General features: G+C 50.4%; 1 protein-coding gene across 1 annotated transcript; it reads right to left on the bottom strand.

Annotated features, from left to right (window-relative positions):
• Positions 1-2,986: 2,986 nt before the first annotated feature.
• Positions 2,987-23,963, bottom strand: LOC144954016 (protein HIRA-like). The gene is made up of 5 exons (XM_078884596.1): positions 23,363-23,963; positions 21,143-21,205; positions 19,808-19,924; positions 11,484-11,581; positions 2,987-3,002 (listed from the first exon to the last, which is right to left on the bottom strand). Exons 1-4 carry the CDS (start codon positions 23,397-23,399, stop codon positions 11,535-11,537), a joined length of 264 nt encoding a protein of 87 aa, XP_078740722.1. The 5' UTR covers positions 23,400-23,963; the 3' UTR covers positions 2,987-3,002; positions 11,484-11,534.
• Positions 23,964-25,135: the final 1,172 nt, after the last annotated feature.

Genomic DNA, 25,135 nt, shown 5'->3' with positions numbered 1-25,135 from the left:
GAGTGAGTGGGCGAGGTGAGCGAGCGAAGTGAGTGAGCGAGTGTGTGAGTGGTGAGTGAGTGAGTGTGTGGGCAAGTGAGTGAGCGAGTGAGTGGGCGAGTGAGTGAGCGAGCGAGCGAGTGAGTGAGTGAGTGAAAAAGCAAGAGAGCGAGTGAGCGGGCGAGCGAGTGGGCGAGCGTTTCAGCGAGAGAGTGAGCGGGCGAGTGAGTAGGTGAGCGAGTGAGTGGGCGAGCGAGGTGAGCGGCTGAGCTCACTCGCTCTCACTCGCTCGCTCACTCACCACGGCGGTGACGGCCTTGCGGTGTCCCACAAAGTCCATCCCGGCCCTCCAGCCGCCGCGCTCCACAATCTGCGCCGTGGGTCCCGCGTTGTTCATCGCGTGAGCCGACACCACGTAGTGTCCGTCAGGTGACCAGCCCAGACGTAGTACGTGTGTGGTACCCGCACACTGACACAGTGACACACACAGTGACACACACACACACACAGTGACACACACACACAGTGACACACACACACAGTGACACACACACACAGTGACACACACACACAGTGACACACACACACACAGTGACACCACGTAGTGTCCGTCAGGTGACCAGCCCAGCCGCAACACGTGTGTAGTACCAGCACACTGACACAGTGACACACACAGTGACACACACACACTGACACACACACACACAGTGACACACACACAGTGACACACACACACTGACACACACACACTGACACAGTGACACACACACAGTGACACACACACAGTGACACACACACACACAGTGACACACACACACACAGTGACACACACACACACAGTGACACACACACACACAGTGACACACACACACACAGTGACACACACACACACAGTGACACACACACACACAGTGACACACACACACACAGTGACACACACACAGTGACACACACACAGTGACACACACACAGTGACACACACACAGTGACACACACACACAGTGACACACACACACACACACAGTGACACACACACAGTGACACACACACAGTGACACACACACACACACAGTGACACACACACACACACAGTGACACACACACAGTGACACACACACAGTGACACACACACAGTGACACACACACAGTGACACACACACAGTGACACGACACAACACAGTGACACAGTGACACACACACAGTGACACACACACACAGTGACACAGTGACACAGTGACACAGTGACACACACACAGTGACACACACACACAGTGACACACACACACAGTGACACACACACAGTGACACACACACAGTGACACACACACAGTGACACACACACAGTGACACAGTGACACACACACAGTGACACACACACAGTGACACACACACAGTGACACACACACAGTGACACACACACAGGGACAGACCTCCCTGAAGGGCTCCGTGATGCAAGTCTCCTGCTGCCAGTCACGAGTTCTCCACACGATGAGCGTGCGGTCGTCGGCTTGCGAAGCGACGTACGACCCCACGGGGTCCCACGTGACCCCCTTCACGAGGCCCGCGTGTCCACGCAGCACAGACACGACCTCTACAGAGACGCGGGGAGTCGCGGAGAGACACGGGGGAGAGACACGGGGAGAGACGCGGGGAGAGACACGGGGAGAGACGCGGGAGAGACGCGGGGAGACGCGGGGAGAGACGCGGGGAGAGACACGGGGGGAGAGACACGGGGGGAGAGACACGGGGGAGAGACACGGGGGGAGAGACGCGGGGGGAGAGACATGCGGGGAGAGACACGGGGGAGACGCAGGAGAGACGCGGGGAGAGACGCGGAGACGCGGGAGAGACGCGGGGAGAGACGCGGGGGAGAGACACGGGGGGAGAGACACGGGGGAGAGACGCGGGGGAGAGACACGGGGGGAGAGACACGGGGGAGAGACGCGGGGGGAGAGACGCGCGGGGGAGAGGACACGGGGAGAGACGCGGGGAGAGACGCGGGGAGAGACGCGGGGGAGAGAGAGAGACACGGGGAGAGACACGGGGGGAGAGACACGGGAGAGACGCGGGGGGAGACGCGGGAGAGACACGGGGGAGACACGGAGACCGGGAGAGACACGGGAGAGACCGGGGGAGACGCGGGAGCGCGGGGTGAGACCGGGGAGAGGACACGGGGGGAGAGACACGGGGAGAGACACGGGGAGAGACACGGGGGGAGAGACGCGGGGGGGAGAGACATGCGGGGAGAGACACGGGGGAGACGCAGGGAGAGACGGGGGAGAGACGCGGGAGACGCGGGAGAGACGCGGGGGAGAGACGGGAGGGGAGAGACACGGGATGACGGGAGAGACCGGGGAGAGACACGGGGGGAGAGACGCGGGGGGAGAGACCGCGCGGAAGACACGGGAAGACCGGGATAGACGCGGGAGAGACCGGGAGAGAGAGAGAGAGACGGAGAGACACGGGGGAGAGACACGGGGAGAGACGCGGGGGAGAGACGCGGGAGAGACACGGGGGAGAGACACGGGGGGAGAGACGCGGGGGGAGAGACGCACGGGAGAGCGCGGGAGAGACGCGGGAGAGAGAGAGAGACACGGGGAGAGACACGGGGAGAGACACGGGAGAGACGCGGGGAGGAGACGCGGGAGAGACACGGGGGAGAGACACGGGGGGGAGAGACACGGGGAGAGGACGCGGGGAGAGACGCGGGGAGATGCGGGGAGACAGAGACACATGGGGGGAGAGGACGCGGGGGGAGAGACGCGGGGGGAGAGACACGATGGTGATGGTGTTGGTGATGGTGTTGTGATGATGATGATGGGATGATGATTGATGATGGTGGTGATGATGAGGTGATAGTGCTGGTGATGATGATGGTGGTGATGATGGTGGTGATGATGCTGGTGATATGTTTAGTGATGCATCACCTGAACTTTTGTGCTCTTCCATATCATGACGTGTTTGTCGATGTCTGCAGATGCCAATCCACACGTCTTGGGTACCTAAGGCGACATCCATCACATCTACATCATCAACTACATCAACAACAACAACATCAACATCATCAATCTAACATCAACAACATCAACTACAACATCATCATCAACAACATCAACACCATCACATCTACAACATCAACAACATCAACAACATCATCATCAACTACAACATCAACATCAACAACATCAACAACACATCACCATCAACAACAACATCAACAACATCAACAACATCACACCCACAACCCTCACACAACACACCACCACCCACACACAACACCACCACCCACCACCACCACACACAACCCAACACCCACACACCACAACACCACCACAACAACAACACCCACACAACACCACACACCACAACACAACACCCCCACACCACCAACACCATCACATCACAACACACAACCATCACATCAACAACACCATCAACACCACACACCACACCCACCACCATCAACACACACCACAACACCACCACCACCACCCACACCCCACACACCACACCACCACCCCACCACCCACCCCACCACCACCACCACCACACCCCACCACACCACACCACACCACCACCCACACCATCACCACCACACCCACACCACCACCACCATCACCACACAACACCATCCCCACCACCACCCACCACCCACCACCACCACCCACCCACCACCACCCACCACCACACCACACCACCACAACACCCACACCCACCAACAACACCATCACCACCACAACACCACACCACCACACCACCACAACACCCACACCACCATCACCACCCCACCACCACCATCACCACCACACCACCACACCACCACAACACCACACACCACACCACCACAACCCCATCACCACCACCAACACCATCCACCCACCATCACCACCATCAACACCATCACACCATCACCACCATCAACACCATCACCACCATCACCACCACACCACCATCACACCATCACCACCATCACCACCATCACACCATCACCACCATCAACACCATCAACACCACAACACACCACCACCATCACCACCATCAACACCATCACCACCATCAACACCATCACCACCATCACACCATCAACACCATCACCACCATCGACACCATCACCACCATCGACACCATCACCACCATCACACCATCACCACCATCAACACCATCACCACCATCAACACCATCACACACACCACACCATCACACCATCACCACCATCACCACCATCAACACCCATCACCACCATCACACCATCAACACATCACCACCATCACCACCATCACCACCATCAACCACCATCACCACCACAACACCATCACCACCATCAACACCATCACCACCATCACACCATCACCACCATCAACACCATCACCCACCAACAACACCATCACCACCATCACACCATCACCACCATCACACCATCACCACCATCACACCATCACCACCATCAACACCATCACACCAACACCCACCATCAACACCATCACACCATCAACACCATCACCACCACACATCACACCACACCACCTCAACACCATCACCACCATCAACACCATCACACCATCACCACCATCACACCATCCACCACCATCACACCATCAACACCATCAACACCCATCACCACCATCAACACCATCACCACCATCACACCATCACCACCATCAACACCCACACCACCATCACCACCACCACCACCATCAACACCATCACCACAACACCATCACCCACACACCATCACCACCATCACCCAACCACCACCACCATCACCACCACCACCACCACCACCACCATCACCACCATCAACACCATCACACCATCACCACCATCACCACCACCACCACCATCAACACCATCACCACCATCAACACCATCACCCACCATCGACACCATCACCACCATCAACACCATCAACACCATCACCACCATCAACACCATCACCACCATCAACACCATCACCACCATCACCACCATCACCACCATCAACACCATCACCACCATCAACACCATCAACACCATCACCACCATCAACACCATCACCACCATCAACACCATCAACACCATCAACACCATCACCACCATCAACACCATCACCACCATCAACACCATCACCACCATCAACACCATCACCACCATCACCACCATCACCACCATCACCACCACCACCACCATCAACACCATCACCACCATCAACACCATCACCACCATCACCACCATCACCACCACCACCACCATCACCATCACCACCACCACCACCATCACCACCACCATCGACACCATCACCACCATCACCACCATCGACACCATCACCACCATCAACACCATCACCACCATCAACACCATCACCACCATCACCACCATCACCACCATCAACACCATCAACACCATCACCACCATCAACACCATCAACACCATCACCATCACCAGCACCATCACCACCACCACCACCATCACCACCATCGACACCATCACCACCATCAACACCATCACCACCATCAACACCATCACCACCATCACCACCATCAACACCATCACCACCATCGACACCATCACCACCATCGACACCATCACCACCATCAACACCATCAACACCATCACCACCATCAACACCATCAACACCATCACCATCACCAGCACCATCACCACCACCACCACCATCACCACCATCGACACCATCACCACCATCACCACCATCAACACCATCACCACCATCGACACCATCACCACCATCAACACCATCAACACCATCACCACCATCAACACCATCAACACCATCAACACCATCAACACCATCGCCACCATCACCACCACCACCACCATCACCACCATCGACACCATCACCACCATCAACACCATCACCACCATCAACACCATCACCACCATCACCACCATCACCACCATCAACACCATCACCACCATCACCACCATCAACACCATCACCACCATCACCACCATCACCACCATCACCACCATCAACACCATCAACACCATCACCACCATCAACACCATCACCACCATCACCACCATCACCACCATCACCACCATCAACACCATCAACACCATCAACACCATCACCACCATCACCACCATCAACACCATCAACACCATCAACACCATCGCCACCATCACCACCACCACCACCATCGACACCATCACCACCATCAACACCATCACCACCATCAACACCATCACCACCATCACCACCATCACCACCATCAACACCATCACCACCATCACCACCATCACCACCATCACCACCATCAACACCATCAACACCATCACCACCATCACCACCATCAACACCATCAACACCATCAACACCATCAACACCATCGCCACCATCACCACCACCACCACCATCACCACCATCGACACCATCACCACCATCAACACCATCACCACCATCAACACCATCACCACCATCACCACCATCACCACCATCAACACCATCAACACCATCAACACCATCGCCACCATCACCACCACCACCACCATCACCACCATCGACACCATCACCACCATCACCACCATCACCACCATCAACACCATCAACACCATCAACACCATCGCCACCATCACCACCACCACCACCATCACCACCATCGACACCATCACCACCATCAACACCATCACCACCATCAACACCATCACCACCATCACCACCATCACCACCATCACCACCATCAACACCATCAACACCATCGCCACCATCACCACCACCACCACCATCAACACCATCGACACCATCACCACCATCAACACCATCACCACCATCAACACCATCACCACCATCACCACCATCACCACCATCAACACCATCACCACCATCACCACCATCAACACCATCACCACCATCAACACCATCACCACCATCACCACCATCACCACCATCACCACCATCACCACCATCAACACCATCAACACCATCACCACCATCAACACCATCACCACCATCACCACCATCACCACCATCAACACCATCAACACCATCAACACCATCAACACCATCAACACCATCGCCACCATCACCACCACCACCACCATCACCACCATCGACACCATCACCACCATCAACACCATCACCACCATCAACACCATCACCACCATCACCACCATCACCACCATCAACACCATCACCACCATCACCACCATCAACACCATCAACACCATCACCACCATCACCACCATCAACACCATCAACACCATCAACACCATCGCCACCATCACCACCACCACCACCACCATCACCACCATCGACACCATCACCACCATCAACACCATCACCACCATCAACACCATCACCACCATCACCACCATCACCACCATCAACACCATCGCCACCATCACCACCACCACCACCATCACCACCATCGACACCATCACCACCATCACCACCATCACCACCATCAACACCATCAACACCATCAACACCATCGCCACCATCACCACCACCACCACCATCACCACCATCGACACCATCACCACCATCAACACCATCACCACCATCAACACCATCACCACCATCACCACCATCACCACCATCACCACCATCAACACCATCACCACCATCGACACCATCACCACCATCACCACCATCACCACCATCAACACCATCAACACCATCAACACCATCGCCACCATCACCACCACCACCACCATCACCACCATCGACACCATCACCACCATCACCACCATCACCACCATCAACACCATCACCACCATCAACACCATCGCCACCATCAACACCACCACCACCATCACCACCACCACCACCATCACCACCATCAACACCATCACCACCATCACCACCATCACCACCATCACCACCATCACCACCATCACCACCATCAACACCATCAACACCATCACCACCATCACCACCATCAACACCATCAACACCATCACCACCATCACCACCATCAACACCATCACCACCATCACCACCATCACCACCATCAACACCATCAACACCATCAACACCATCGCCACCATCACCACCACCACCACCATCACCACCATCGACACCATCACCACCATCACCACCATCACCACCATCACCACCATCAACACCATCACCACCATCGCCACCATCAACACCACCACCACCATCACCACCACCATCACCACCATCAACACCATCACCACCATCAACACCATCACCACCATCACCACCATCACCACCATCACCACCATCACCACCATCAACACCATCACCACCATCACCACCATCAACACCATCAACACCATCACCACCATCACCACCATCAACACCATCAACACCATCACCACCATCACCACCATCAACACCATCAACACCATCACCACCATCACCACCATCAACACCACCACCACCATCACCACCACCACCACCATCACCACCATCAACACCATCACCACCATCACCACCATCACCACCATCACCACCATCACCACCATCAACACCATCACCACCATCACCACCATCAACACCATCAACACCATCACCACCATCACCACCATCAACACCATCAACACCATCACCACCATCACCACCATCAACACCATCAACACCATCACCACCATCACCACCATCACCACCATCAACACCATCAACACCATCAACACCATCGCCACCATCACCACCACCACCACCATCACCACCATCGACACCATCACCACCATCACCACCATCACCACCATCAACACCATCACCACCATCAACACCATCGCCACCATCAACACCACCACCACCATCACCACCACCACCACCATCACCACCATCAACACCATCACCACCATCAACACCATCACCACCATCACCACCATCACCACCATCACCACCATCACCACCATCAACACCATCACCACCATCACCACCATCAACACCATCAACACCATCACCACCATCACCACCATCAACACCATCAACACCATCACCACCATCACCACCATCAACACCATCAACACCATCACCACCATCACCACCATCACCACCATCAACACCATCACCACCATCACCACCATCACCACCATCAACACCATCAACACCATCACCACCATCACCACCATCACCACCATCAACACCATCACCATCACCACCATCACCACCATCAACACCATCACCACCATCGACACCATCACCACCATCACCACCATCACCACCATCAACACCATCAACACCATCAACACCATCGCCGCCACCATCACCACCACCACCACCATCACCACCATCGACACCATCACCACCATCACCACCATCACCACCATCAACACCATCACCACCATCAACACCATCGCCACCATCAACACCACCACCACCATCGCCACCACCACCACCATCACCACCATCAACACCATCACCACCATCAACACCATCACCACCATCACCACCATCACCACCATCACCACCATCACCACCATCAACACCATCACCACCATCACCACCATCAACACCATCAACACCATCACCACCATCACCACCATCAACACCATCAACACCATCACCACCATCACCACCATCAACACCATCAACACCATCACCACCATCACCACCATCACCACCATCAACACCATCAACACCATCAACACCATCGCCACCATCACCACCACCACCACCATCACCACCATCGACACCATCACCACCATCACCACCATCACCACCATCAACACCATCACCACCATCAACACCATCGCCACCATCAACACCACCACCACCATCACCACCACCACCACCATCACCACCATCAACACCATCACCACCATCAACACCATCACCACCATCACCACCATCACCACCATCACCACCATCACCACCATCAACACCATCACCACCATCACCACCATCAACACCATCAACACCATCACCACCATCACCACCATCAACACCATCAACACCATCACCACCATCACCACCATCAACACCATCAACACCATCACCACCATCACCACCATCAACACCACCACCACCATCACCACCACCACCACCACCACCATCACCACCATCACCACCATCAACACCATCACCACCATCACCACCATCACCACCATCACCACCATCAACACCATCACCACCATCAACACCATCAACACCATCACCACCATCACCACCATCAACACCATCAACACCATCACCACCATCACCACCATCAACACCATCAACACCATCACCACCATCACCACCATCACCACCATCAACACCATCAACACCATCGCCACCATCACCACCACCACCACCATCACCACCATCGACACCATCACCACCATCACCACCATCACCACCATCAACACCATCACCACCATCAACACCATCGCCACCATCAACACCACCACCACCATCACCACCACCACCACCATCACCACCATCAACACCATCACCACCATCAACACCATCACCACCATCACCACCATCACCACCATCACCACCATCACCACCATCAACACCATCACCACCATCACCATCAACACCATCAACACCATCACCACCATCGACATCGCTATCACCGCCGGTAGTGGTGGTAGTGGTTGTTGTTGTAGTTGTTGTTGTAGTGGTGGTGGTTGTAGTAGTGGTGGTGGTGGTGGTGGTGGTTGTAGTGGTGGTGGTTGTAGTAGTGGTGGTGGTTGTGGTAGTGGTGGTGGTAGTAGTAGTGGTGGTGGTGGTGGTGGTGGTTGTAGTGGTGGTGGTTGTAGTGGTGGTGGTGGTTGTAGTGGTGGTGGTTGTAGTAGTGGTGGTGGTGGTGGTGGTGGTTGTAGTGGTGGTGGTTGTAGTAGTGGTGGTGGTGGTGGTGGTGGTTGTAGTGGTGGTGGTTGTAGTAGTGGTGGTGGTTGTGGTAGTGGTGGTGGTAGTAGTAGTGGTGGTGGTGGTGGTGGTGGTTGTAGTGGTGGTGGTTGTAGTAGTGGTGGTGGTGGTGGTGGTGGTTGTAGTGGTGGTGGTGGTTGTAGTGGTGGTGGTTGTAGTAGTGGTGGTGGTGGTTGTGGTGGTGGTGGTTGTAGTGGTGGTGGTGGTTGTAGTGGTGGTGGTTGTGGTAGTGGTGGTGGTTGTAGTAGTGGTGGTGGTGGTGGTTGTAGTGGTGGTGGTGGTGGTTGTAGTGGTGGTGGTTGTGGTAGTGGTTGTAGTAGTGGTGGTGGTGGTTGTGGTGGTGGTGGTTGTAGTGGTGGTGGTTGTAGTGGTGGTGGTTGTAGTAGTGGTGGTGGTGGTTGTGGTGGTGGTGGTTGTAGTGGTGGTGGTTGTTGTTGTAGTGGTGGTGGTTGTAGTGGTGGTGGTTGTAGTGGTGGTGGTGGTGGTTGTAGTTGTTGTTGTAGTGGTAGTGGTGGTGGTAGTGGTGGTTGTAGTGGTGGTGGTGGTGGTTGTAGTGGTTGTAGTTGTGGTGGTTGTAGTGGTGGTTGTAGTGGTGGTGGTGGTGGTTGTGGTGGTGGTTGTAGTGGTGGTGGTGGTGGTAGTGGTAGTGGTGGTGGTGGTGGTGGTTGTGGTGGTGGTGGTGGTGGTTGTGGTGGTGGTTGTAGTGGTGGTGGTGGTGGTGGTGGTTGTACCGTACCTCCAGTGTGTCCGCGCAGGATGGAGCAGCACCTCCACTGCTCCGTGCTGCTCACCAGCGACGAGGCCGAACCAAACACAGCGCTGGGCCCAATGAACCTGCAGCATCAACATCAACAACATCAACAACAACATCAACAACATCAACAACAACATCAACAACATCAACAACATCAACAACAACAAGCGACGAGGCCGAACCAAACACAGCGCTGGGCCCAATGAACCTGCAGCATCAACATCAACAACAACATCAACAACATCAACATCAACAACAACAACATCAACAACATCAACAACATCAACATCAACAACATGAACCTGCACCACCACCACAACAACAACCAGCGACGAGGCCGAACCAAACACAGCGCTGGGCCCAATGAACCTGCAGCATCAACATCAACAACATCAACAACAACAACAACAACAACAACATCAACAACATCAACAACATCAACAACAACAAGCGACGAGGCCGAACCAAACACAGCGCTGGGCCCAATGAACCTGCAGCATCAACATCAACAACAACATCAACAACATCAACATCAACAACAACAACATCAACAACATCAACAACATCAACATCAACAACATGAACCTGCACCACCACCACAACAACAACCAGCGACGAGGCCGAACCAAACACAGCGCTGGGCCCAATGAACCTGCAGCATCAACATCAACAACATCAACAACAACATCAACAACATCAACAACAACATCAACAACATCAACAACAACAAGCGACGAGGCCGAACCAAACACAGCGCTGGGCCCAATGAACCTGCAGCATCAACATCAACAACAACATCAACAACATCAACATCAACAACAACAACATCAACAACATCAACAACATCAACATCAACAACATGAACCTGCACCACCACCACAACAACAACCAGCGACGAGGCCGAACCAAACACAGCGCTGGGCCCAATGAACCTGCAGCATCAACATCAACAACATCAACAACAACATCAACAACATCAACAACAACATCAACAACATCAACAACATCAACAACAACAAGCGACGAGGCCGAACCAAACACAGCGCTGGGCCCAATGAACCTGCAGCATCAACATCAACAACAACATCAACAACATCAACATCAACAACAACAACATCAACAACATCAACAACATCAACATCAACAACATGAACCTGCACCACCACCACAACAACAACCAGCGACGAGGCCGAACCAAACACAGCGCTGGGCCCAATGAACCTGCAGCATCAACATCAACAACATCAACAACAACATCAACAACATCAACAACAACATCAACAACATCAACAACATCAACAACAACAAGCGACGAGGCCGAACCAAACACAGCGCTGGGCCCAATGAACCTGCAGCATCAACATCAACAACAACATCAACAACATCAACATCAACAACAACAACATCAACAACATCAACAACATCAACATCAACAACATGAACCTGCACCACCACCACAACAACAACCAGCGACGAGGCCGAACCAAACACAGCGCTGGGCCCAATGAACCTGCAGCATCAACATCAACAACATCAACAACATCAACAACAACATCAACAACATCAACAACATGAACTTGCACCACAACAACAACATGAACTCGTGTTGCAGTGTTGATGTTGTTAGTGTGCATGTTGTTAGTGTTGATGTTGTTAGTGTTGATGTTGTTAGTGTTGATGTTGTTAGTGTTGTTGTTAGTGTTGATGTTGTTAGTGTTGATGTTGTTAGTGTTGATGCTGTTAGTGTTGATGTTGTTAGTGTTGATGTTGTTAGTGTTGATGTTGTTAGTGTTGATGTTGTTAGTGTTGATGTTGTCAGTGTTGTTGATGTTGTCAGTGTTGATGTTGTTAGTGTTGATGTTGTCAGTGTTGATGTTGTCAGTGTTGATGTTGTTAGTGTTGATGTTGTTAGTGTTGATGTTGTTAGTGTTGATGTTGTTAGTGTTGATGTTGTTAGTGTTGATGTTGTCAGTGTTGATGTTGTTAGTGTTGATGTTGTTAGTGTTGATGTTGTTGATGTTGATGTTGTCAGTGTTGATGTTGTTAGTGTTGATGTTGTTAGTGTTGATGTTGTTAGTGTTGATGTTGTTAGTGTTGATGTTGTTAGTGTTGATGTTGTTAGTGTTGATGTTGTTAGTGTTGATGTTGTTAGTGTTGATGTTGTTAGTGTTGATGTTGTTAGTGTTGATGTTGTTAGTGTTGATGTTGTTAGTGTTGATGTTGTTAGTGTTGATGTTGTTAGTGTTGATGTTGTTAGTGTTGATGTTGTTAGTGTTGATGTTGTTAGTGTTGATGTTGTTAGTGTTGATGTTGTCAGTGTTGATGTTGTCAGTGTTGATGTTGTCAGTGTTGATGTTGTTAGTGTTGATGTTGTTAGTGTTGATGTTGTTAGTGTTGATGTTGTTAGTGTTGATGTTGTTAGTGTTGATGTTGTCAGTGTTGATGTTGTTAGTGTTGATGTTGTTAGTGTTGATGTTGTCAGTGTTGATGTTGTCAGTGTTGATGTTGTTAGTGTTGATGTTGTTAGTGTTGATGTTGTTAGTGTTGATGTTGTTAGTGTTGATGTTGTTAGTGTTGATGTTGTTAGTGTTGATGTTGTTAGTGTTGATGTTGTTAGTGTTGATGTTGTTAGTGTTGATGTTGTTAGTGTTGTTGATGTTGTTAGTGTTGATGTTGTTAGTGTTGATGTTGTTAGTGTTGATGTTGTTAGTGTTGATGTTGTTAGTGTTGATGTTGTTAGTGTTGATGTTGTTAGTGTTGATGTTGTTGATGTTGTTAGTGTTGATGTTGTTAGTGTTGATGTTGTTAGTGTTGATGTTGTCAGTGTTGATGTTGTTAGTGTTGATGTTGTTGGTGTTGATGTTGTTGGTGTTGATGTTGTTAGTGTTGATGTTGTTAGTGTTGATGTTGTTAGTGTTGATGTTGTTGATGTTGTTAGTGTTGATGTTGTTAGTGTTGATGTTGTTAGTGTTGATGTTGTCAGTGTTGATGTTGTTAGTGTTGATGTTGTTGGTGTTGATGTTGTTGGTGTTGATGTTGTTAGTGTTGATGTTGTTAGTGTTGATGTTGTCAGTGTTGATGTTGTTAGTGTTGATGTTGTTAGTGTTGATGTTGTTAGTGTTGATGTTGTTAGTGTTGATGTTGTTAGTGTTGATGTTGTTAGTGTTGATGTTGTTAGTGTTGATGTTGTTGATGTTGTTAGTGTTGATGTTGTTAGTGTTGATGTTGTTAGTGTTGATGTTGTCAGTGTTGATGTTGTTAGTGTTGATGTTGTTAGTGTTGATGTTGTTGATGTTGTTAGTGTTGATGTTGTCAGTGTTGATGTTGTCAGTGTTGATGTTGTTAGTGTTGATGTTGTTAGTGTTGATGTTGTTAGTGTTGATGTTGTTAGTGTTGATGTTGTTAGTGTTGATGTTGTTAGTGTTGATGTTGTTAGTGTTGATGTTGTCAGTGTTGATGTTGTCAGTGTTGATGTTGTTAGTGTTGATGTTGTTAGTGTTGATGTTGTTAGTGTTGATGTTGTTAGTGTTGATGTTGTTAGTGTTGATGTTGTTAGTGTTGATGTTGTTAGTGTTGATGTTGTTAGTGTTGATGTTGTTGATGTTGTTAGTGTTGATGTTGTTAGTGTTGATGTTGTTAGTGTTGATGTTGTTAGTGTTGATGTTGTTAGTGTTGATGTTGTTAGTGTTGATGTTGTTAGTGTTGTTGATGTTGTTAGTGTTGATGTTGTTAGTGTTGATGTTGTTAGTGTTGATGTTGTTAGTGTTGATGTTGTCAGTGTTGATGTTGTTAGTGTTGATGTTGTTAGTGTTGATGTTGTTAGTGTTGATGTTGTTAGTGTTGATGTTGTTAGTGTTGATGTTGTTAGTGTTGATGTTGTTAGTGTTGATGTTGTTAGTGTTGATGTTGTTGATGTTGTTAGTGTTGATGTTGTTAGTGTTGATGTTGTTAGTGTTGATGTTGTCAGTGTTGATGTTGTTAGTGTTGATGTTGTTAGTGTTGATGTTGTTGATGTTGATGTTGTTAGTGTTGATGTTGTTAGTGTTGATGTTGTTAGTGTTGATGTTGTTAGTGTTGATGTTGTTAGTGTTGTTGATGTTGTTAGTGTTGATGTTGTTAGTGTTGATGTTGTTAGTGTTGATGTTGTTAGTGTTGATGTTGTTAGTGTTGATGTTGTTAGTGTTGATGTTGTTAGTGTTGATGTTGTTGATGTTGTTAGTGTTGATGTTGTTAGTGTTGATGTTGTTAGTGTTGATGTTGTCAGTGTTGATGTTGTTAGTGTTGATGTTGTTGGTGTTGATGTTGTTGGTGTTGATGTTGTTAGTGTTGATGTTGTTAGTGTTGATGTTGTTAGTGTTGATGTTGTTGATGTTGTTAGTGTTGATGTTGTTAGTGTTGATGTTGTTAGTGTTGATGTTGTCAGTGTTGATGTTGTTAGTGTTGATGTTGTTGGTGTTGATGTTGTTGGTGTTGATGTTGTTAGTGTTGATGTTGTTAGTGTTGATGTTGTCAGTGTTGATGTTGTTAGTGTTGATGTTGTTAGTGTTGATGTTGTTAGTGTTGATGTTGTTAGTGTTGATGTTGTTAGTGTTGATGTTGTTAGTGTTGATGTTGTTAGTGTTGATGTTGTTAGTGTTGATGTTGTTAGTGTTGATGTTGTTAGTGTTGATGTTGTTAGTGTTGATGTTGTCAGTGTTGATGTTGTTAGTGTTGATGTTGTTAGTGTTGATGTTGTTGATGTTGTTAGTGTTGATGTTGTCAGTGTTGATGTTGTCAGTGTTGATGTTGTTAGTGTTGATGTTGTTAGTGTTGATGTTGTTAGTGTTGATGTTGTTAGTGTTGATGTTGTTAGTGTTGATGTTGTTAGTGTTGATGTTGTTAGTGTTGATGTTGTTAGTGTTGATGTTGTTAGTGTTGATGTTGTCAGTGTTGATGTTGTTAGTGTTGATGTTGTTAGTGTTGATGTTGTTAGTGTTGATGTTGTTAGTGTTGATGTTGTTAGTGTTGATGTTGTTAGTGTTGATGTTGTTAGTGTTGATGTTGTTAGTGTTGATGTTGTTAGTGTTGATGTTGTTGATGTTGTTAGTGTTGATGTTGTTAGTGTTGATGTTGTTAGTGTTGATGTTGTTAGTGTTGATGTTGTTAGTGTTGATGTTGTTAGTGTTGTTGATGTTGTTAGTGTTGATGTTGTTAGTGTTGATGTTGTTAGTGTTGATGTTGTTAGTGTTGATGTTGTCAGTGTTGATGTTGTTAGTGTTGATGTTGTTAGTGTTGATGTTGTTAGTGTTGATGTTGTTAGTGTTGATGTTGTTAGTGTTGATGTTGTTAGTGTTGATGTTGTTAGTGTTGATGTTGTTGATGTTGTTAGTGTTGATGTTGTTAGTGTTGATGTTGTTAGTGTTGATGTTGTCAGTGTTGATGTTGTTAGTGTTGATGTTGTTAGTGTTGATGTTGTTGATGTTGTTAGTGTTGATGTTGTCAGTGTTGATGTTGTCAGTGTTGATGTTGTCAGTGTTGATGTTGTCAGTGTTGATGTTGTTAGTGTTGATGTTGTTAGTGTTGATGTTGTTAGTGTTGATGTTGTTGATGTTGATGTTGTTAGTGTTGATGTTGTCAGTGTTGATGTTGTCAGTGTTGATGTTGTTAGTGTTGATGTTGTTAGTGTTGATGTTGTTAGTGTTGTTAGTGTTGATGTTGTTAGTGTTGATGTTGTTAGTGTTGATGTTGTTAGTGTTGATGTTGTTAGTGTTGATGTTGTTAGTGTTGATGTTGTTAGTGTTGATGTTGTTAGTGTTGATGCTGTTAGTGTTGATGTTGTTAGTGTTGATGTTGTTAGTGTTGATGTTGTTAGTGTTGATGTTGTTAGTGTTGATGTTGTTAGTGTTGTTGATGTTGTTAGTGTTGTTGATGTTGTCAGTGTTGTTGATGTTGTCAGTGTTGATGTTGTTAGTGTTGATGTTGTTAGTGTTGTTGATGTTGTCAGTGTTGATGTTGTTAGTGTTGATGTTGTTAGTGTTGATGTTGTTAGTGTTGATGTTGTTAGTGTTGATGTTGTTAGTGTTGATGTTGTTAGTGTTGATGTTGTTAGTGTTGATGTTGTTAGTGTTGATGTTGTTAGTGTTGATGTTGTTAGTGTTGATGTTGTTAGTGTTGATGTTGTTAGTGTTGATGTTGTTAGTGTTGATGTTGTTAGTGTTGATGTTGTTAGTGTTGATGCTGTTAGTATTGATGTTGTTAGTGTTGATGTTGTTAGTGTTGATGTTGTTAGTGTTGATGTTGTTAGTGTTGATGTTGTTAGTGTTGTTGATGTTGTTAGTGTTGTTGATGTTGTTAGTGTTGTTGATGTTGTTAGTGTTGTTGATGTTGTCAGTGTTGATGTTGTCAGTGTTGATGTTGTTAGTGTTGATGTTGTTAGTGTTGATGTTGTTAGTGTTGATGTTGTTAGTGTTGATGTTGTTAGTGTTGATGTTGTTAGTGTTGATGTTGTTAGTGTTGATGTTGTTAGTGTTGATGTTGTTAGTGTTGATGTTGTTAGTGTTGATGTTGTCAGTGTTGATGTTGTTAGTGTTGATGTTGTTAGTGTTGATGTTGTTAGTGTTGATGTTGTTAGTGTTGATGTTGTTAGTGTTGATGTTATTGTTGATGTTATTGTTGATGTTGTTGTTGTTGTTGTTGACGTTGTTGTTGATGTTGTTGATGTTGTTGATGTTGTTGATGTTGTTGATGTTGATGTTATTGTCAATGTTGTTGTTGACGTTGTTGTTGTTGTTGATGTTGTTGTTGTTGACGTTGTTGTTGTTGACGTTGTTGTTGTTGACGTTGTTGTTGTTGTCGTGTGACTCACGTTGCTGGTTTCCAGATCATGACGAGTTTGTCGTCACTCCCAGACGCAAGCAGAGAGCCGGAGTTGGACCACCGCACACAGTTGACACACGCTAAGCACACGCAACAACAACACGCAACAACAACACGATTAACACAGTGCACACACGCTAAGCACACGCAACAACAACAACACGATTAACACAGTGCACACACGCTAAGCACACGCAACAACAACACGTACACACGATTAACACCGTGCACACATGCTAAGCACACGCAACAAAAACACGCACACACGATTAACACAGTTGACACGCTAAGCACACGCAACAACACGCACACACCCAGGTGGTTGTCCATCTGACACAACACGCGTGTAGCATGTTGGTGGTTGTCGTTGTGTGTAGTGGTTGTTCTTGTTGTGTGTAGTTGTTGTTGTGGTTGTTGTGTGTAGTGATGGTTGTTGTTGTGTCACCCAGGTGGTTGTCCATCTGACACAACACGCGTGTGGAGTGGTGGTTGTTGTGTGTAGTGGTTGTTGTTGTGTGTAGTGGTTGTTGTTGTGTGTAGTGGTTGTGGTTGTTGTGTCACCCAGGTGATTGTCCATCTGACACAACACGCGTGTGGAGTGGTGGTTGTTGTGTGTAGTGGTTGTTGTTGTGTGTAGTGGTTGTGGTTGTGTGTAGTGGTTGTGGTTGTTGTGTCACCCAGGTGGTTGTCCATCTGACACAACACGCGTGTGGAGTGGTGGTTGTTGTGTGTAGTGGTTGTTGTTGTGTGTAGTGGTTGTTGTTGTGTGTAGTGGTTGTGGTTGTTGTGTCACCCAGGTGATTGTCCATCTGACACAACACGCGTGTGGAGTGGTGGTTGTTGTGTGTAGTGGTTGTTGTTGTGTGTAGTGGTTGTGGTTGTGTGTAGTGGTTGTGGTTGTTGTGTCACCCAGGTGATTGTCCATCTGACACAACACGCGTGTGGAGTGGTGGTTGTTGTGTGTAGTGGTTGTTGTTGTGTGTAGTGGTTGTTGTTGTGTGTAGTGGTTGTGGTTGTTGTGTCACCCAGGTGATTGTCCATCTGACACAACACGCGTGTGGAGTGGTGGTTGTTGTGTGTAGTGGTTGTTGTTGTGTGTAGTGGTTGTGGTTGTGTGTAGTGGTTGTGGTTGTTGTGTCACCCAGGTGATTGTCCATCTGACACAACACGCGTGTGGAGTGGTGGTTGTTGTGTGTAGTGGTTGTTGTTGTGTGTAGTGGTTGTTGTTGTGTGTAGTGGTTGTGGTTGTTGTGTCACCCAGGTGATTGTCCATCTGACACAACACGCGTGTGGAGTGGTGGTTGTTGTGTGTAGTGGTTGTTGTTGTGTGTAGTGGTTGTGGTTGTTGTGTCACCCAGGTGATTGTCCATCTGACACAACACGCGTGTGGAGTGGTGGTTGTTGTGTGTAGTGGTTGTTGTTGTGTGTAGTGGTTGTGGTTGTTGTGTCACCCAGGTGATTGTCCATCTGACACAACACGCGTGTGGAGTGGTGGTTGTTGTTCTTCTCTTCGGCTTCGCTCCTCACTGGGGCCAGGTTCCAGATCACAACCTTGCCGGAATCCTCTCCTGCGTCAACAACAACAACCACAACAACAACCACAACAACAACCACAACCACAACAACAATCGATTGTCTGTGTGTGTAGGTGCTGCTACTCGCTACTAACAGCACTTGCCCCTACAGCCTGCTAGAGGCTACCTGGGGGATCTTTGTCTTTGTTGGTATATGTGTTAGTACGTTTGTGTGTGTTAGTGTGTTTGTTAGTGTGTTAGTGTGTGTTAACGTGTGTGTTAGCGTGTGTCGTGGTGACGTCACCGCCACTTAGTGGTGAATGGCGGTTGTTGTTGTTGTTGTGTGTGTGAGCGTGTGTGTTAGTGTGTGTGTGTTAGCGTGTGTATGTGAGCTTGTGTGAGCGTGTGTGTGTGTGAGTGTCTGTGTGAGTGTGTGAGTATCTGAGTGTGTGAGTGTGTGTTAGCGTGTGTGTGTTAGCGTGTGTGTGTTAGCGTGTGTGTGTCTGTGTGTGTGAGTGTGTGTGTGTGAGTGTGTGTCTGTGTTCGCCGGTTGGAAACATTTAGGCTGGCCTGCCTACGATCCATCCTGGGTTTAACCAGGCTGGATTGTGTGAGGAGCTCACAAGTCCTTGAAAGATCTGGGCAAAGTCCCATCAGTGAGCTCCTCCGGCAGGCAAGGCTGCGTTGGCTGGGTCATGTAGCCCGCATGCCCAGCCACCGCATGCCTCAACAGCTTTTGTTTGGCCGGATCGAGGGGGCTAAACGGGCGCGGCACGGGCTAGAGAAGAGATGGAGTGATGTGGTACAGGAGGACGTGGAGCTGAGTGGACTTGCCGATGACTGGTACCAGCGGTGTCAAGATCGGCCTCAGTGGAGGAGGCTCGTGAAGGACGCTACTGGGCAGTTGGAGGCAGTCGCCCTCCGACAACAACGGAGGGCGGAGGAGCGACGCTCACAACAACGAGCGGAGCGCCGGGTGGCTAAAGCACAGCAAGTTGGCACAGTAGGGGGCACAGGTGGTGCATCAGCCAGTCATCTCGGTCATCTCGGTCAGTCGACCCGTGGCACCTGGGTCTGCCCCGTGACCTCCTGCCAGCGGGCGTTCGACACTTCACGTGGCCTCAGGGTGCACATGGCCTGGCACAAGCGTCGTGGTGACGTCACCGCCACTTAGTGGCGAATGGCGGTTGTTGTTGTTGTCGTCTGTGTGTGTGTCTGTGTGTGTGTCTGTGTGTGTGTCTGTGTGTGTGTGAGCGTGTGTGAAAATCTGACCTTGGCCACCAGTTGCAAATTTCTGTCCATCGGGGTGAATGTCCAAGGAAAAGATGGGTTTCCCTGCAAGACAACACACAGACAAAGATCCCCCGGGTAACCTTTACAGAGTGTAAGGCAAGTGCTGTTAGTAGCGAGTAGCCGCCCGGCGCTCCGCTCGTTGTTGTGAGCGTCGCTCCTCCGCCCTCCGTTGTTGTTGGAGGGCGACTGCTTCCAACTGCCCAGCAGCGTCCTTCACGAGCCTCCTCCACAGAGGCCGATCTTGACACCGCTGGTACCAGTCATCAGCAAGTCCACTCAGCTCCACGTCCTCCTGTACCACACCACTCCATCTCTTCTCTAGCCTTTGCCGCGCCCGTTTCGCCCCCTCGATCCGGCCGAACAAAAGCTGTTTAGGCATGCGGTGGCTGGGCATGCGGGCTACATGACCCAGCCAACGCAGCCTTGCCTGCCGGAAGAGCTTACCGATGGGACTTTGCCCAGATCATTCAAGGATTTGTGAGCTCCTCACACAATCCAGCCTGCAGGTTAAACCCAGGAAGGATCGTAGGCAGGCCAGCCTAAATGTTTCTGACCGGCGAAGATGTTCCATTAGGGGGGTCCACGTTTCGCAAGCGTAGAGAAGGGAGGGAATGACCGTGGCTGAGAAGACCCGAAGATTCATGCGGAGCGACAGACCAGGTAGCTTCCACACAGCGTTACGCAGCCGATTAAAAGATATTGCCGCTCGACTGATTCGGAGTGAGACCTCTGCTGTTAAACCGGAGCCGGTCATGAGCACTGCCCAGGTATGGGAAACTCTCCACTCTCTCCACAACTGCCCCATCACCGATTGGGAGTTGTGGGGGTGGAGTGTCCGATGGTAAAAATACCCAGAAAGGTGCTTAGTTTTGGTGGGGCTGATGGTAAGGCCCCACCTCCTAGTGGCACGCTCCAGTCTCAGCAGCAGCGTCTCCAACTCCTCTTCTGAATGAGCAGCTATTACCAAATCATAGGCATACATAACGTGGTTGACCAATAGGGAGCCATCCTTTCACCGCACCCGGGCATCGATCAGCCTCCCATTATATCTGTGGTCAAAATAGATGTCAAATAATGTGGGAGACAGAGGATATCTCTGTCGCACCCCAAGGTGTACAGGGAAAGGCTCTGACTCCCGGCCACGTAGTTTTACCCGGGCCCGCTCACCATCATGAAGATCCTTAATGATCGTGAGCAGAGGCTCAGGGACTCCGAAAGCACGAAGAACAACCCAGAGCCCTGGCCTGTTGATGGCATCATAGGCCTTGACCAGGTCAATAAAGCAGAGATGTAGGTCTTGTTGGAATTCCCTACACCTCTGCTGTAGCAGACGGACAGAAAATATGGCATCTGTGCAGGACCGCCCTTTCGTGAAACCGCATTGGGGCTCCGCAAGCCTCTCTCCTCAGCGTGCCTGGCAAGGCGATGTTGAATAATGCTTCCCAGGACCTTTCCCGGCACACTGAGGAGTGAGATGCCCCTGTAGTTACAGTCGGTGCGGTCCCCCTTCTTAAAGAGGGGGACCACCAGGGCATCCTTCCAGTCCTGCGGAACCCGTCCAGTGGTCCAGACTGTTGTTGTGATGTCATGTAAAGCAGTCTGTGCACAAACGCCACCCACATAGACACACACATAGACACGCACACAAAGATGCACACAGACTTATAGACACACACAGACACACGCATATAGACACACACACACGCACGCATATAGACACACACACCCGCATATAGACACACACACACGCACGCATATAGACACACACACACACGCATATAGACACACACACACACGCATATAGACACACAGACACACGCATAGACAAACACACACAGACACACACAAAGACAAATACACACGCATATAGACACACACACGCATAGACACACACGCATAGACACACAGACACACGCATAGACACACACAGACACACGCATAGACACACACAAAGACAAACACACACGCATATAGACACGCACACACGCATATAGACACACACACGCTTCTAGACGCACACACAGACACACACAAAGACAAAAACACAGACCACAGCAGCAGCAGCATCCATGCATGCACCACCACAACCACCACCATCAACGTTCATCAACAGCAAGGGCCAATCAACGCAGCAACCCCCAACTCCAGCCGATCGCGTCGCCGCCGGCTCGCACGCATCTTGTAGTGGCTCCCGCTCACCATTGTGGTTGACCCAGGGCGGCTTCAGCAGCTTCATCGCGGCGAGAGAGAGAGGGGAGAGAGAACCGAGCCGACACCAAGCCCAGCACCCTCCTCGCTCCGGCGGGGCCGAGGCGGCTCTCGCTCGGCGGAGAATCCAGGCGAGGTCGAGGCTTCTTGAGACGTGGGGAGTTGGTGACTAGGCCGCAACCGACCAACCGTCACCCTCCTCGCCCCGGCGGGGCCGTGGACGCTTTACCTCGGCGGGGTATCTAGGCGAGACCGAGGCTTCTCGACAGTTGCCTATTAGGCCGCAAATCCACCACCACGGCCGCCCTCCGAGGCCGCGCTCCCTCGGCGGGGAATCCAGGCGAGGACGGAGGCTTCTCGAGACGTGGGGAGTTGGCGACTAGGCCGCAAATCCACCACGGCCGCCCCCGTGCGCTCTGGCGGGGCCGAGGCCGCTCTCTCTCGGCGGAGAATCCAGGCGAGACCGAGGCTTCACGAGAGAGGGGGGAGAGGGAGGAATTAACGACTAGGCCGCAGATCCACTAACCAACCACGGCCGGTAGACGTTCAGACTCCGACGGAAATTACGTCACGAGTGGGGGGGGGGAGGGGCCAAGTTGGCGGGGGGGGGGGTCAATAACTTCCGGTGACAGTTGGGAAGTGACGTAGGGAGAGGTCTGCACGTGCGGTGTTGGTGCGGCACAAAGGGAGCCGGAAGTGACGTTGGCATGCAGGGTCAACAATGACCTGCAGGGTCAACAATGGCCTGCAGGGTCAACAATGGCCTGCAGGGTCAACAATGGCCTGCAGGGTCAACAATGGCCTGCAGGGTCAACAATGGCCAGGGCGTGGGGTATTACACAAATGTGGCCGACTGTGAGGGCGGGCACAAGCCGGCGTGAGTAGGTGAAACGTTGAGTTTTATAAGGGCACCACGGGGTGACCTGCCCCTCCCCACCCAGCCCCACGCCTCCCACCCAGCCCCACCCAGCCCTTCCCCACCCTCCCCTCCCAGCCCTTCCCCACCCTCCCCACCGAGCCCAGCCCCTCCCCACCCAGCCCCACGCCTCCCACCCAGCCCCACCCAGCCCTTCCCCACCCTCCCCACCCAGCCCTTCCCCACCCTCCCCACCGAGCCCATCCCCTCCCCACCCACCCCACCCTCCCCACCCACCCAGCCCCTCTCCACCCAGCCCCACCCCTCCCATTTTTGGATGCACGACGGACGGACACAATAATCCGCTGTGGGCTGGTGGAACCAGGTGGTTCCTACCAGTAAAATGTTCAACCAAAGAGTTTGAATTCCTGCAGTCACGAAAGCCCCAAATCAAGATCCCATTCATCATGGACTTTGCCTCAGTCATCCCGCACCCCCCATTTTGTGTAAGAGCGCAGAAGAGGGTGGACACCACCACATGGACGCCTCCTGGTGGGTGAGTGGGTGGGTGAGTGAGTGAGTGGGTGGGTGAGTGAGTGAGTGGGTGGGTGAGTGGGTGGGTGAGTGGGTGAGTGAGTGGGTGAGTGAGTGAGTGGGTGAGTGGGTGAGTGAGTGAGTGAGTGGGTGAGTGGGTGGGTGAATGAGTGGGTGGGTGGGTGAGTGGGTGAGTGAGTGAGTGGGTGAGTGAGTGAGTGAGTGGGTGAGTGGGTGGGTGGGTGAGTGAGTGAGTGTGTGGGTGGGTGAGTGAGTGGGTGGGTGGGTGGGTGAGTGGGTGAGTGAGTGGGTGAGTGAGTGAGTGGGTGAGTGGGTGGGTGGGTGAGTGGGTGAGTGAGTGGGTGAGTGAGTGA

Source organism: Lampetra fluviatilis, unplaced genomic scaffold, assembly GCF_964198595.1.
Source record: "Lampetra fluviatilis unplaced genomic scaffold, kcLamFluv1.1 SCAFFOLD_165, whole genome shotgun sequence".
Classification (NCBI taxonomy): domain Eukaryota; kingdom Metazoa; phylum Chordata; class Hyperoartia; order Petromyzontiformes; family Petromyzontidae; genus Lampetra; species Lampetra fluviatilis.
The sequence above is the reverse complement of the archived record's forward strand: the minus strand, read 5'-3'. Positions and strand labels throughout refer to the sequence as shown.

What these genes read in the sequence shown, in the direction of transcription:
- LOC144954016 (XM_078884596.1), bottom strand. Translation starts at nt 23,399, where the DNA reads ATGAAGCTGCTGAAGCCGCCCTGGGTCAACCACAATG. An exon ending in GCCCTGGGTCAACCACAATG is followed by an intron (nt 21,206 to 23,362) that starts GTGAGCGGGAGC and finishes GTTGTCTTGCAG; the next exon opens with GGAAACCCATCTTTTCCTTG. An exon ending in TCAGATGGACAATCACCTGG is followed by an intron (nt 11,582 to 19,807) that starts GTGACACAACAA and finishes TTGATGCTGCAG; the next exon opens with GTTCATTGGGCCCAGCGCTG.